This window comes from Bacillus rossius, chromosome 8 (assembly GCF_032445375.1).
Source record: "Bacillus rossius redtenbacheri isolate Brsri chromosome 8, Brsri_v3, whole genome shotgun sequence".
Taxonomy (NCBI): Eukaryota; Metazoa; Arthropoda; class Insecta; order Phasmatodea; family Bacillidae; genus Bacillus; species Bacillus rossius.
Window position 1 is genome coordinate 11,443,308 of NC_086336.1, and position 16,773 is coordinate 11,460,080.

At 35.4% G+C, this 16,773-nt stretch overlaps 1 protein-coding gene across 3 annotated transcripts in view; it reads left to right on the forward strand.

The window, feature by feature from the left end:
- LOC134535516 (thiamin pyrophosphokinase 1) overlaps nucleotides 1-16,773 on the forward strand; it is a 40,053-nt gene that overhangs the window by 15,452 nt on the left and 7,828 nt on the right. For all 3 annotated transcript variants that reach the window (XM_063374656.1, XM_063374657.1, XM_063374655.1), the window contains exon 4: nucleotides 10,459-10,726. In XM_063374656.1, coding sequence (XP_063230726.1) covers nucleotides 10,459-10,726 — 268 coding nt within the window. The remainder of the gene's footprint in view (nucleotides 1-10,458; nucleotides 10,727-16,773) is intronic.

A 16,773-nucleotide genomic window follows, 5' to 3' on the forward strand; every position in this document is an offset into this window, starting at 1 on the left:
TGCTAATGTTTCATAAATATTGTGTTAATTAGCACTATAAAAAATTCCGTACATACCTGCAGTTACTAATATTTAGGGACTTAAAAGTGGTAAGTTTGGTTTTAGTTAAAAAAATGAATACTTCCAAATCTATTAAATCTAAAAGTAAGAAATTAAGAATGAACAAAAAGCATAACTTACAGTGTTAAGAATTGTATGTTTCGAATTGTATATAATTTAACTTTTATGTGAGCGATAAGGGGTTTAGTTTTGTTTTATCATAAAAAATATAGCAAATAAAGCTGGAGGTAGGAAATTTATCATGAATAACTAAAATAATTAATTACATAAAGGGCTTCTACCATTTTTAAAAATTTAACCCTAAACTATGTTAGTTTTTGGTAGAAATAAATTATATTTCAATGTAAATCAAGCAGTATTGAAACTGAGCAAGAAAAAAGTATATTATTTTATAACATGTTTGTTACTTTTACCATTTTTATATATTCAACTGCAAGAGGTGTAAAAAGGCGTTCAGTTGGTTTTATTATAAACGTAATATCGCTGAAGCTAATCAAGCGCTATGTAAGTTATGCAGTGTGATTTATAAACATGAATAATCTACCAACTTTTCTTTACTACTACCTGAAATTATATTTCTCAGGGGTGAAAGATTGTAAATATGGTATTAACATTAATAATCTCTTCTGATCAAATCAATCTTAATTTAAGGTATTGGCAATGATTAATCAACATATTTTAAACTACCTTCCCTTATTCAACGTTCTACGAAACAACACGTCTAAAATTATGAAAGGGGTGGATAATTTTTTAAGTTATAAAATAGACATACTATTCACTAATTTAGTATTGGTAAGATAAATTTAAATTCAATATAGATGCAAGTTTATTTGAATATAATTTTTATTTTACATTTGGGGTAAATAAAGGTTATTGAGTTGTTTTTTTTTTTTTGTGTTACCGGATATTGCCATATTTATTAAATCTGTAGTTCTTAAGAAAGAGGTGAAAAATTTATAAATTTAGTTTTAGTAATACTAAGCATAACTAAGAATCAACTAATATGATGGATAAGAAATTTGATAACTGTATTCTACATTTTAAATAAAGATGAGTTGTTTCATAACTTTTAAATAATGTATCTGTTATATAATGTATCTATTATTATATTCTAAGCATTGTTATAACCAAAATAAATTACAGTAATGTAAACAATGGCATATTCTTAATTAAAAGTAAATAGATGTGTTTTTCTTAATTTTTTAAATTGGCTACCTCATCAAATTAAAAGGATGTGAGATTTCGTTAAGATAAATTTGTTATTCTTAACACACCAAAACGGGAATTATAAAATCCGATACTTAATCTATGCTAAAAATTATAAGGCTTGCAAATAAAAACTTTGTAAATAATTATTATTCTTAAACAAATTTATATAAATTTAATTTTTTAGACACCTGACAATTTATTTTATCTATTTGTTTCGAAAAATATTGGAAATTAGATACATTCTTTTCCTAAAATTGTGCTGCTGGTTGGATTAGCTTGACATAGTGAGAAATATACGTAATTAATTAGATGTGTTAAGGACCGCGGACATGGGCGCCACCACGTCACACTAATCAAGTGCTCATGGGTCTATTTGCAGAGTTTTATTCTGGCTGGCCAACGCGGCCCGCCCACTAATTCCTGGCATACCCTCAGAAATTTCCCTGGGTCGTCACTAGTCCTTCTGGCGAACTCTGTCAGATCTACACGTGCTACGTAGGTTATCCTGACATCTTGGTGTCACGGTCACGGCACTAGTCACTGTGTTGACAGTGGTGCGGTCCTGTGCATTTTTCCGTTTCCTGACTTCACGTCTTTGCACTGTGTACCACCCACCCTTAAAAGATGTTACCTCTGTGTCACTAGCACACTGCAGGTGTTTGAAAGCGTGACAGTTCGTGCACCACCCTCCTTCGCATGCCTGTCCCGTACAGTCTAGTTCACTACACCTAAAAATTTCAGTTGCTAACGGGGTTGTTTTGAGTGCAATATTTTCCGTACACGGTTCATTTTTGAAGGCACACGCACGTGTCTGACCACATGGCTCCCGTGAGGCTGCCCATATGTCTCTGCCTCATGCAGTTAGCGTGATATATTTCGCTCAAGTCCAGCAGAGCTTCTGGTTTCATGTTAAGTCCCTTGAACTCTGACATAGTTGCACATGTGAATACACAGCGAAGTATCTACTTGTAATGAGCCTTGAGCCTCCTTCACGCTGTGGGATTCCTGAAAAACCGGGAACACACGGTGGTCATGTGACTGGCCAGTTCCGCTACTCACTCGCTTGTTGGCCTGGCGTCCGTGCTCCGTAGCACATACACAACTCATATGCAGTTTTTCGTGGATATGTGCTACCTAATGTCATACACTCTCTGGCACCAATTGACGCAGTGGGAAATTTACGTAGTTAATTAGGCGCATTGTGGACCGCGGACGTGAGCGCCACTATGTGGATGGGCACGTAGACCGTATGGGTGCTAGGCTCTATTCCCCCTATACTGCGTTGAAGGCTACCGTATAATCCCACTCTGAGTGAAGGATATGCTATTACACTACCGAGTGATGGTCATCAGTGGGCTCTTAGGGCGTTCCACACGCCCTGGTCCCGTAAAGGAAGGACCCGTGGTCTCAGAAATCAAGTACTCGCAGGTCTGGTTGTAGAGTTTTATTCTGCTCTTGAGTCGTACACGAGTGAACACAATTATGAAAAGAAAAAGAACTTAACTTACTAAACTGCAAAATATTCCAATGGTAATTCACCCGGAGTAGGGGCGGACAAGGAAACTGCAATGCCTGGTCTAGAAATTAAGTCAGGGTGTTTGATTTAAAATGTCCTCTAGAACTTAAATGATTAATTAAACATTCTACTACATGGGTTACGCCTCGAAGATGAAGAAAAAGTCCTAACAACAGTGAATGCCAAGAGATCAGTTGAAATAAAATGGTAAAGTCGACATGATGCGTAGGTTGCATCCTATCCCAGGCAGCGGATGAGAGAGACTAGGTCTGTGGTCTGGGTGTCATGGCAGCAGGAAGCCGTTTAATTACCGTTAGGCCGTTTATATTTACTTGACGAATCAGATAACTCAACAGAACCTCTCAAGCACTGAATAATAAATTACAATCAATTACTAATAATTAATAACATTTACTTGTATTGGTAATTATTTAATTATTAATTAGGTTAAAAAATAAACTGCCCATGTAAGGATGCATTCCGAAATGTTTGCACATTGCATTGTTCCGTCTTTAATCAAGCTGAAAGAAAACAAATACTAGGGGGATTAAAATATAAGTAAAATTACAAATTATATTAATTAAAATATTATTTTAGGTGTGTGTGGCACACACACTATTCGCCTCTTGCAGGGCGGACAAACACACGCACACACAGGGCAGGACGGGGCGAGGCACATCGGGCTTAGGGCGGACGTAGTGTTCTTTATACTGATTTAGTAGATTTTATATTTAATAAGTATAAGGTATCTATTATTCTTTGCCACATTTTTAAATTAAGTTTGATTGGTTTAGTATAAATAAAAAATTTAATTTTAAAACCTTTTTACCCCTTTAGGAGTAGAATTTCAGCCAGTGGTAATAAAAATTTGGTTACTTCCCCTTACATTAATTTCAGAGATATAATTTTTTATGATAAAACATGTTCCTAGTATAATATTAATTCAAAAATTTGAAAAAAGAAATCTTAACTCTATATTCAATGTTAGTTTCTTAGTTTAAATCTAGATGATTTGGAGCCATGTATTTATTTTCTTAAAACAAAATTCACGCCTATTACACCGCTTAGGGTTGGAATCCGAATCTCACAAAATGGTAGTAAAAAAAATACTGAGTTGTTTATTGCCTTTATTGTTTTTACCTGATATTTTACATTTAACTTTGTTAATTTTAAAAATACAATTTTTTTTAAATAAATAAATTCTTAACCCCTTTTCACTACATTAACCCCTTATAGTCCACCGTAACATATTTGATACATAATTTGTTTAACCTTATAAATATTATTTTTTGTCCAAATATTCATTATATCTCTTTGGTAATGTGTCTAGAAACACTTCAGTGATATTTTTTAGCCACAAGTTTTGCCATACTGTTGTTAGTGTAATCTATGGTGCTGTTGTTTTCCATAGCAGCCATCTTGTGAAGAATACTCTCAAATTGACTGAGTTGATATTCGCCAAACAAAGGTAATTATAATATTTCTCCTACATAAAAAATATCATCTTATACCTTATACTTTTAGCTAACTGTGTATACCAAGAAGTTTATAATTTGATGCATTTTTATGTTCTGAAATAACAAAAATGTTTATGTATCAAATTAGTTACATTGGGCACCAATGGAAAATGTCCAATTTTAGGTTATGTAAATTTTTAAGATCTAAAATAATGAAATGTTCAAGATATGAGGCGTTAGTTTGATTTTGCATCAACTATTAAATAATTTCAATGTATTGGTTGATATTTGAATGTAAAGTGTACGCTATTTTGGCTCAATAACTGAAAACTATTTAGTACCTACTGATAAGATCTTGAAACAGATGCATATATTTTCATTTGCTTATGTTAATGACTTGTTTATTTACAGATGAGTCGTGTGCCAGATAAAGAACGTAGCAGTTCTGCCTGACAGTTCACAAGACGATAATTTTGACGATAGTGATGATGACAGAGACTGGATTGCTAACCACAGTGAATGTTCTACAGGTCACCAAAACTATTTGTTGTATTTTGACAATTGGTTTTCATCACCGGGCTTACTTGTAACACTCGGAAAGCTTGGAATTGGATCTCTCAGTACCTACTGTGAGACTAAACAGATACTCTGGTCTATCTTTTTTCCAGTGACAAGGAAATGAAAAAGAAAGGAAGAGGTTGCATTGAAGAGAAAGAAACAAACATTGATGATATTGATATCAGAGCAGTAAAATGGTGCGATAATCGTTGTGTAGTAGTTTGCTCAACTTTCAAATCTGCATATTATCCTGTTAGCAATGTGAAAAGATATGACAGCAAACAGAAGGCTTCAACTGAAGTTTCATGTCCTAGAGCAGTTACCACATACAATAAATTCATGGGAGGTGTGAACCTAATGGATGCTCTAATAGCATATTACAGAATTCAAATCCGCTCAAAGAAATTATACTTGCGTTTCTTTTTTCACTTTATTGACCTTGTGCTTGTCAACTAATGGCTTTTGTACAGAAGTGACTGCAACTCCCAAAATCTTTGCAAAAATGACTGCCTGGATCTTCTGTTCTTCAGAACTTATGTTGCTGAACATCTCTGCAAGCAAGGCATCGATATGAAGAAGCTTGGCAGATCATCTTCTCAAGCTGCAGTAGACACGAGTACATGAAGAAGAAGAAGAAGAAGAAGAAGAAGAAGAAGAAAAATCAGCCACTGTCCTGCCATCATTTGTGTTGAAGAGGTATGGTATCTGTCACTGGCCCAAGGTCTAAGAGTGCAGGCAAAGCTGTAAATATATCTTATGTAAATTCTCAAGCTGCAGTAGACCACGAGTACATGATGAAGAAGAAGAAAAAATCAGCCGCTATCTTGCCATCATTTGTGTTGAAGAGGGATGGTTTCGGTCACTGGCCCAAGGTCCAAGAGTGCAGGCAAAGATGTAAATTTATGTTATGTAAAGGCTTGACAAGTTTTTATTGTACCAAGTGTAAGGTGCACTTATGCATCACAAAACATAAAAATTGTTTTGTGGAATTTCATTCCTAAATGGGATTTCATACAAAACTTTTAGATTTGTTTTGTTACAATGAGCCAATGTATCATTTTTCATTTCATGGTGGACTATATTATTGCTGTGTTTCAAATTATGTCTAAGGGATGCCACAATGACATGTTCCTACTGTGCAACATTTTGTTTTAACTCTTAGCATTGTAATGACTTTTAAAAATCTGGGATGTCTTACTAATAAATGCCACAATGGCACGTTCCTACTGTATTGTATAATATGTTATACTGTTAGCATTATAATGACCATAGATATGTTATCATGTTCTTTCTGTTCAGCATTGTTTTTTCTACTATAAGCATTGTTATGACATAAGAAAATCATTGATGTAATACTAAGAAATGCTACAACTATACATTCCTACTATACACAAATAATTTGCATTGTTAGCAACATTGGATGAATTACTAAGAAATGCTACAACAGTGTGTTCCTATTGTACTGTATTATTTATTGTACTGTTAGCATTGTTACAACCATAGTAAATCTTAAAGGCACACAAACCAAGTTATTCTTTTCAGTGTAATTCGGATTTATGAAAAAAATTCTTTTGTGTATTTATTACAATACTTATCTGGACAATTTTAGGAATTTATCTGCCACTAAATATTTGGTGCGACATTTACCACTTGTTGACCAGTGTATCAAATTTGATACATAATTGAATTTTATATAATAAAGTAAGAATAAACTTTGAACTCATATTTTATGTAAATAATATCCCTATTAAACAATAAAAACACTAGTGAAAATTTTTTAACTTTATTTTTTATAATAGTGGTCTTTAAGGGGTTAAATGATTTATTTTGATGAATTAAAAAAAAAGACATGTTGTTCATCTTTATTTTCTCACCTCTGTTTCAAATAGATTCGGAAGAATGCATTTTCTTTTTAACGCCTTTTTTTATGCCTTACAGGTTGAATTTCGCAAAATGGTAAAATTCCGTTTGGAATTTTTGTATGTTTATTATTACTGTTATTTAATTTTCTTATGGTTGATTAATGTATGAGCTATAATTAACCATCTTAAACCATATTTACCCAGTTTTCACCCCATTAGAGATGAAGTTAGCCAAAGACCTTGGTAATAAAAAAGGTTTCATCAATCTCTGTGCAATAGTTTCCGATTGATACCAGAACAAACAGACAAACAAACCTGCAAATCTATAATTTCATCCAATGTGCAGACTTTTTACATTGAATAGTTCTATTATTAGTATGTACAGATATAAGTTACAATTATTTGTTGCTTAAGCTACAAGTATTTATTAATTTATTAATCTGTATTTATTCAGTGTTTCTTCCAAGCATATCTTAAGAGTTACCCGAAAATCAAATAACTTCCCTTGAAAAACCAAATTAGTGTATACCTAATTTATATTTGCAGTTAAATGATCAATTACAGGTACGTACATATAATGGTTGCGTGTGATGACTACTGACTAAAAGTGGTTGCAGTTAAGAGTTCAGATCGCTTGCCAACCCATAAAGGCAAGCCAGGTGAGATCTCTGGTAGCGTCGGACACAGATTTCTCGCTAGTGGGATTTGTGGCAGACATTGCTGTGTTTTTTCTTTTTTTCTTTTTTTTTTTTTTTTTTTTTGGAGCTCTTCCGTTTCCCTCACCAATGTGTTCTTCGCTGCTCCATATCGTATCACCTCTCATCTGTCAAATAACCATAGACAAGATAATTTGTACAGTCTTCTGGTAAATCACATTTTATCTGTTATAGTTGAGGTAATGCAAATTTTTGGTTTTTTTTAATCACAATAAGTATTAAAAAAACTGTTGAGATTTTCTTTCGGAAAGATTAAAGTATGGCCTAATAAACAAATCAGTTTCATGATTGAATTTGATACATTTCTCTTGAATAATATGTTGTGTTGTTTGAAAACTTTGCAATGCTGTCCTGCCTTCTTTGTACTGTATGTACTTTTCGCCTCCAACACTTTTTTTTCCCCAATTTATTATGAAAAATATTTTTGTCAGCTCGTTCATGTTAAAACCACTACAACATCGGCAAGGTGGCGGGGACTGACGCACCCTCGACGGTTGTCCCGGGCCGCTATGGCGGTGCGAATATGACTTTTTCAATGAAAATCAAATGTGAATCAAATAATTGCAAATATTTGTGAATAGCGAATAATTTGCGAATATTTTCTAATTAAGTTCTAAGTATAAATCTGAATAATTACAGTCAAAATTTGGCATATTATCAATTTTTGTTAGCTTTATATACATTTTTATTACTCAAGTAACATGTAAATTTTTATGTCTCTTCTAATGGTTTAGTAATAAAACACAATCAGTGATACAGAAATGTCTTCTTCAAAAGCCAAGCCTACACCTTGCCATCAACATTATGTAAATTGCAGTGCAAAAAGACCAATTCCTTTACATGTTCTGGATCCAGGCATTGCCTCTTGTCAGTGACAATGTTCCCAGAAGCAGAAAAACAACGTTCTGAACTTCACTTCTTCTTCTGAAAATTAAAAACGGAAAAAGGTTTATGAAAGTAAACAGATCTTCGATGTATCAGTTTTATTTTCCGCAATAAATAGTCAAGCGATTACCAATCGATATATCGAAGAGTTGTTTATTACAACTGCTCGTAAGCACGGTCAATATTCCTTTCTCAGAGTCTTTTGGAATCAAAACGTGTCAAGGCAAAATAATTTTTAATGAATTTTGTTTATCATGTATTTTTAATTTTATCTAATTATTAACGTAACATTTTCTGTAGTTTGAAAAGCGATTGCGCTGAACCAATTCTAGCAACACAATTCTCTGGCCATGGGCCGCTCTGCTGGCCATAACCACAAACGGACACATTTTCTTTTTTGCTGTAGCCATGATGGCAGCTGTGTTTACTTTTCTATCATTAAAAAAAATTCTCTAGATTTTCATCAGTAAAATTAATAGAATGGTGACCAAAGAGTATGTGTGCATTAGTTTTTGAAGGTTATTATTGAAAGCTGGGTAAATATGTAGAGTAGCGGTATATGCGAAAAAAAATGCTAAAAATCCGAAAATACTTTTATTCTATGCTCTTTCACTTCCTCTTTTCAAATCAACCGGCGGAGATAAGAAATTCCAAATACTTTAGGAGATATCAAATTTTTTAATTTTGAACATGTAGAGTAGCGGTATTTGCGAAAAAAAAAAAATTCTAAAAATCTGAAATTACTTTTATTATATGCTCTTTCACTTCCTCTTTTCATTAAAACCGGCGGAGATAAGAAATTCCAAATACTTTAGGAGATATCAAATTTTTTAATTTTGCAATACAGCACCTATACAACCATTCGACCGCCGTAATTTTTGTTATTTTGCCGTGTGTTCGTGAATGCGTAATAAATAAAATGGTCGATTAGGTCAGGTCAGTTACATTATTAATGCTTTCAAACTAAGCGGACATAAAAAATAATGTGAATTAATTTTAATGGCTGTTTAGTTTTAAAATATTTATAATGTAATTGACCTGACCAAACAAACCGGGACAAAGGATGAACAGTAGGAACTAAAATGGTCAATTAGGTCAGGTCAGTTACATTATGAATACTTTCAAACTAAGCGTACATTAAAAATAATATGATTTAATTTCAATGGTTCTTTAGTTTTAAAGTATTTTTAATGTAACTGACCTGACCTAACAAACCCGGACAAATGATGAACATTAACAACTCACGTAAAATTTTTTTGTTACTTATTACTTGCGCAACAATATCCAAATAAAAAATAAGACTTTAAAATTAGAAACGTTAAAAAATCACCTAAGTTGGAGGCAGGTACATTTCCTTTGCCATTAGAAGGAAATGATGTAGTCGTTCACCTACGTCACGATACCTCCGACGGAACATTAATAAATAAATAAATAATCACGTATTGGTTCATTTGAATACTGGCCAATCACGGAACTGTCACATGACAAAATTGTCCAATAAGAAACATAATAGATACTCGTAAACCAGAAAAAATTGTGATCGCCGCATGAATACACAGGTATTGTGATGAAAATTAAAAAATTTGATATCTCCTAAAGTATTTGGAATTTCTTATCTCTGCTGGTTGATTTGAAAAGATGAAGTGAAAGAGCATAGAATAAAAGTATTTTCGGATTTTTAGCATTTTTTTTTTCCGCATATACCGCGACTACATATTTACTGAAAGCTGATGCGCTGGCATTGTTTTAAATAGTTTTACACTTTTATATGGCACATGGCTCGCCCAAAAATTGTGCTAAGGACAACCGGATATAATAAATTAATTATGCTACACATCACGTAAAGTTTGCAGTAAAATTGTAAGCATTTATGATAATTTTCATGCTACATTTGCTTTAACTAACTGTTCTCAGTATGCCCATTTACCTAACCTAAAATTTGATGTAAGTAAAGGTCCGCTTACAGTTTTTTTTCCTTCCATGAAGTCTCTCGGGAAAATGATTTCTCGAGGTTCGGTATATTATTGTATCACACTTTCGTCAATCAAAAGTAATATTTTAATACATTCGAAAACTTTCGAATATTTGAAATTTTCAAATACCTAATTTTGTTTCGAATGTGAATCGAATCAAATATTTGGTTCGCACAAATATTTGCAATTTTGAGTATTTGCACACCCCTACCGGGCGCGCAGGTGGACGCGGCGGTGGCGGTGTGCGACTGGTCGGGCCGGCCAGACCAGGTCCTGGGCAACGTGAGCACGCTGCTCCGGGCCGCGGGCGAGCCAGGCGCGGCGCCAGTGTTCCTGCTGGCGGAGAGCTCCCTCACGTGGCTGCTGCCCGCCGGCTCCCACGTGCTGGAGGTGCCGGCGCGGCTGCGCGAGGGGCGGTGCTGGTGCAGCCTGGCGCCGGTCGGCCGGCCCGCGCGCTGCGTCTCCACCTCGGGCCTCCGGTGGGACCTGGGCGAGTACTCTGTCCGTTCCTTTAACTATTTAGTAATCATCCTACAAAATAATTATGATATTAATGTATTATTGTTTTATAATCTGTACTATTACTGTTTGTTAGTTTGTTCGAGCATCATGCAAAAACTACTGGTCAAATTTTGATGAACTTTTTCTGTTTATAAGCTTATCTTTTGACTTAAAACCTGGTATATATTTTATCTCGCTACGATGACGGGAGCCAGAGATATTACATAAAAACCGCATATTTGCGTAAATAATTCCTATCCTTCTCCTTGGCGAGACCCGTCCGCTTAGGGAAGCTCACAGCGGCTAGAGAACTAACGCCCTCGCGGTGGAGGGGGGGAGGGAGTTATATAACCCCGGGCACATATTACCTTGTGCCCCGGCCTCTTGGATTGGGTTGGAGATCATTTGCCCCAGATTTTTGAAAGTCAGGAAGGTTTTCGGGCACCATCAGACCCCCTCGGGTGGAGCCTCGTTTGGGGAGGGGTTATTGGTCCCTGAAATTTTTGGGTCTCTGAAAATTGATTTTGTGGTGCACTTACAGAAGTATTACGAAAACGGATGTCGGTGGGTCAACCTACTCGCCTCTGGGAGTGTGGAGGAGGTGGATCCTGTCCCTTTTAAACTAAATTTTCCTTTCTTTTTTTTTCTTTTTTTTTAAAAACAAAAAAAGTGTTTTATGGGTCACTCTTCAAGTCTAATGTGTGGCTTTCGTTCACCGTACTACACGAAATGATTTTTGGCGACTGTGTTGCTATACCAGGTGTTTGTGTCACACACTATGTCTGACATGATGTGCTATGTGGAGTATTGTGAGCATCAAAGGGAATCGTGTACCGACCCTCAACAAAGCTTTTGTTGTAGGACTGATGACATACAATAGTTTCATGAGTTGAGCTGCGGGTAGGGGGTAGAGGGGGTAATGGCAGTGTTCAGAGGGGAAAAAACCAATACTTTTGAGCTATTGACAACAATAAGTATGTTTTTATTCCTCAGTGAACAATGAAGTCAGGGCATGGTGGGAATTATGCCCGAAGTCGACTACCACCCCATTTACATTGAGTGCGGGGGGGGGGGGGGGGTGTAAAGGTCAAAAATTTCTTAAAAATAATTTTTCTTTCGTTTGTTGTGTTTCCGTGAGCCATTCAGAGAGATACCCCCTCCCCCTGGGGAGGTCATTTTCACCCCCCCCCCCTTTTTTTTTTAGTTGGAAAATTGAAGTACATTGATTCTGACGTGCTTCCAAGGCCTTCGGGCACCATTGGACCCCCTATGGGGCCCGCAAGTTTTTGGGACATAGAAAATTGTTTTTGTGGTGTATTTCTAGGAATGTGTAAAAAATGTCCAATCGTGGTAATGTGAGCACTTTTTAGTTCGATCTTCGTGTAAAATCAAAATCAGCTCCGATACCGAGGAGAGATACTATAATAATAGTGAATATAATCACTTTATTACTTATGTTTGTGTACATGTGCGAAATATTCTTAATACTGCTGCGGCATTTAAGTGTAACATTCAGGTTTCTCCTAATGTTTAAATTAATGATTTTGTGTGGATATAGCACCAGCAGATATGTTAACTGTGTTTTTACAAATTTTTTCTCTAAAAATATTTTTTTATAAAAAATAAATTATACATTGCAACCAACATTAATTAAAATATTTAGGAAAGAAAAATGCTTAAAAACCACCTTTTTGCACCTTCAAACCCCAAATTTTCCCAGGGGAGGACCCCGGACCCCACGCTTTTTTTTTCCAGGGATGGATATTCCTCAACAACTAAATTAATTGAAGTCCCCTCCATAAAATATATCCTTGCGACGCCCATGGATCAACTACCGAATACATCTGAAATATCTGAACACAAACGGCTGGATTGGCATCAGAGTACAGAATGTGTTGAACCATATAATGCAGGGATGGCTGATTTAAAAAAAAATGCTTTAAACAAAGTGGTTTTTATGAAAAACCATATTTTATTTTTTAAATAATGTAGTTTTAAATGGAATATCTGAATATTTTTAATGAAAGTTCTTATTCCACTCTAATAACAATAGTAGTTTCGTCATTAATGTTTCTTGTGATTTACAGGAACAAAAAATTACATACTAATCAAGATTTTATAACACCCCTCGTGCCCCAAAATTAGATTATTTTAAATTTATAAGAAATTCCTTGGAAACAGCTGAGCAAAATTATAAAGAAAAATACAAGTATTCCCAGAGGTGGCACGAGGTGGTGAACAAGACAATTTGATACTCCCTGAACGCAAGCAACTTGGGAGCTAGTGGATCGTTTAAATAGATATAGGTAAATAAGAAATAAATAAATCACTGCATAAGTACGTATATTGGTCTATAGGTTTCCTGGTTTATTTAAAAGGAATTAAATCTGTTTGCCATTTTGTTTTAGATTTTTAAGTTTCACAATGAAAGGTATTTAAAAGGTATTTTAAAAAAAGGTATTAAAAAAACCGGGCCGACGCAATATGATTAAAACAAGTTATTCTATACTTTTAACAACAAATCAAGCACAGAAAAAAATTGAAAGTATGCTTCCTGACATATTATAGCATTTTAGATTTGACCACTCATTACCTTAATTATCGTTTCATTTAAACAATTTCACATATTCTTATTTGTTAAGTTCTCAATGCGACTGCTCGCTGGTATTCATTAAGATAAGTTTGTTCGTTGGTTGTACGGAGAAGTTATATATTTTAAATATCACCCGGGGCTTCAAACTTTGACGTCTAGCCGGGATAAAGCTCTTCTTAAAGCGACTCGAAGCTCGAGGTCCTGGACAACATGTTGGGTGCAATTTCGGCCCCCAAGTGTTGGACCATGTCTGAAACCCAAGTCAATTCAGACCAATTAGACCTGCTTCCAGACAGTCAAACAGAGTTGGCGCGAAAAGGCCAACAAACGGGAATTTGGGGAGGAAAAGAGACTGAAGTACTCACCAAACAGGGTGTAGCTCCTGGACTCACGAATAGTCTCGCGCAGAAATCCAAAAGGCGCGGACCGAGAATAGCACGGAGGTTGCGGAAGAAATCATAATTTAGAAAGATAAAAAAAATTATAAAATATAAACAAAGACATTACTTGTTTGCCTAATTAGAACGACTGACTGGCTACTACTAAATTTCGAAACTGGGATCACATCCTTTAACACAGGTGACTACATTCCTTATTCGAATGAAGAATTGGTCATTGCCGCGAAAAAGCCTCTCAACAGAGGTGACGCCGAGATGACACAGGCCGTCCTGCTCCGCGGTAAGTAGCCGAAGTCAAAGTGCGCAATGGCGGACAATGCTCCTAATTAACACGGGCGCTCGGCCCTAGGGAAAAGAGGAGGAAGGTTCGGCACTGGGCCGAGAACTTCCGGAGGTGACCGAGGTGGGCGTAACAAGAACATCAGTTGATGCGCCGAAGGACGACCACCGCGCTCTCTACCGGCAGGCACAGAAAGCTACATAGAATCAACTTTTACTGGACGCGAGTTGAAAGCGTAGGGGCTTATGGCGCAGCCGGTACTGCTCTCTGGCGTCCTAAAGGGGAAAGTAGAGGGAGGTTAGCAATGTCGCCACCAGGAGTCACGGGCGTTAGCTCCACTCGCTGGCGACAAGTGCAGAAGTTACTATTTCTGCCACTAGATGTCGTGTGTGGTCCATAGTTGCACAATTAATTTTTTTTGTGGCAAATCGTCCTTAAAGTAGGCCACTTCCTGGGCTAAATTCTGAGAACCAAAGAGGGGGGGGGGGGCTGGGGGTTAGGGTGGGCAAGAAAAAACGCAACGAGGCTGGGAAAGAGGGTTCACGAGGTACTCGGTCGTGCCGAGACTCGCTGGGCTCAGCGGGCCTCTAAGAAATAGAGCTTGCAAGCCAGAAGCTGCTCTATGCAAATTTAGTCATGTAGGAAAATAATATTACAAACCCCGGGCGTGACTGCAAGCAGGAGAAATGTCATCCGGGCTGCTAACGTCATCTTTTAGACTTGCAAAAGATCAGATTGGCCCCTGAGAAAAGGTGCCTCGGGCCACTGCAGCAAAGTTTAAGTAAGTAGAGTACACCAGCCTAACAATTTATATGGAAAATAAAATTTTCAAAAATAAATTAAAATTATAATAAAAATTTTAAAAATGTGCCGAAATACCTAATTTTGGGCACAATTTTATCATTTAATTTATTCAGATTAAGTTGAAAATGAGTTGTAAATCATACCCAGCTAAATACTCTAAAATTAAAAATATTAAATAGCTAATTCCTATTTTGTGAGAAATCGCCGACTGTATTGTAAATCCCCATTCTGTGGAAAACTTCCATTCTATAGAAATCATCATCCTGTGGGGAAATATCCTTTCTGTGGTTAAGTCCCACTCAGATGTGCAGATTTGTTGGATTTCAGTTCTCTGATGATACAACTTTTCTGGTTCAACATGAGTGGCATGTTGTCAGGCATGCTGAGAACCATAATAAGTAACATAATAAAAAAAAAGTTGGTTTGAACCTAAAAAGCATGGATTAAACTTGAAAAGCGTGCTTTGAACCTAAAAAACCTGGTTTAAACAAAAACCATTTTTTTTTAACTTGGTTTTTTTACAACCTGATATAATGCTGAATTAAAGGCCTTTCAATGTATGTTACCAGTAATAACAGGTGTGAGTCAGGTTACATTCAATTTTTAGTTTTATTTTAAATGACATAATTGTCTGCATGTTTAAAGTTGCTAGTGATCTGAATCTGAGGCTACCACTTCATATGACATTAATTTTTAGCAAAAAAAAAGTGTAATGGATCCATCAAAGAGAGTTTATTAACATTTTATAATACTTTTGGGTACTATTTAATACATTGGCATTGCAGATAGTGTATCAGCTGCAACTTGGAAACCTAACCTATAGGTTTGGCCTCATAGTGCTGGGGGTGGGGGGGCAGAGAAATTTTTGGAATCAAATACGAAAAAATAATTTATCACATCTGTGCATCATGTAAGACATTAAATTGTGGTAAATATGGATACTAGGCACTATTCCAAAAGGAAAAAAAATACAAATACATTCCAAAAATTATGTTATTAAGTTCTTTTAAATTCCTTTACTAGATCAAAAATCAAAGTTTTTAAATTCTGAATTCTTACTCACCATTTATCCTTTTTAGTGTAATCACAAATCTGCACCATTCAGCTTTATGGAATGCGAACAATGCAAGCAGGAATGGAAGTTATTTATTTTTTTAAAATATGGATACAATTTTGCATGTCCACAGGTGTCCTATGCTAGTTTCAATTTAAATTGCACTCTGGTAGGCAGAGGGGTGAAAAACTGTAATTAGGGTAAAAATATTCTGTAAGGTGTTTTAAAATAATGCTTTTACAGAACTATTCAGATTTATCAACAGTACTGTAACCCACCATACATAGAATTATATGTTGTTTTTTTAATATAAAAACTTTTAAAAACTATAATAATTTTGTTTTTTCAGTAAAGGTTTTTTATTTTATTTTATTGCAGCATCTTCCTTAGCAGCAACTCTAGAGATCATTTCAGATATGTAGGTAGTTTGACTAGTTTGGAAACATGCTTTTGGAGTATGTTGTTGCAGCAAGGTTTTTAGGAATAACACATGGTCAAGTTCACAGCAAAACACCATTCCCGATAATACACATAATTATTATTTTGACAACAATATTTACAACAGAAATTATTTCTTTACAACTGGAAAATAAATATATCTGGGTACTAGCTGCTTGAACAATTTTATATGGGATGAAGCTGCTTCAACTCAAGCTAGCTAGGAAACTACAAATAAATGTAATTAATGTATAAGGCACATGATTATCCCAAGAATTAAACTTAATTGTGGTGGAAACTTGGCCTCCAGAATATTTATTGAAACCTGCTAAATAAATGACTAGAAGCAAGAAATAAATATTGATCGTTTGAAGTTCTTGTTTTGTAGTTCTTTTCTCTTTCTTTCAAATTTTAATTTTCATCATTCTGTGGTCCTCTGAAGCATAGTGAATGTGAGCGTACAATCGTG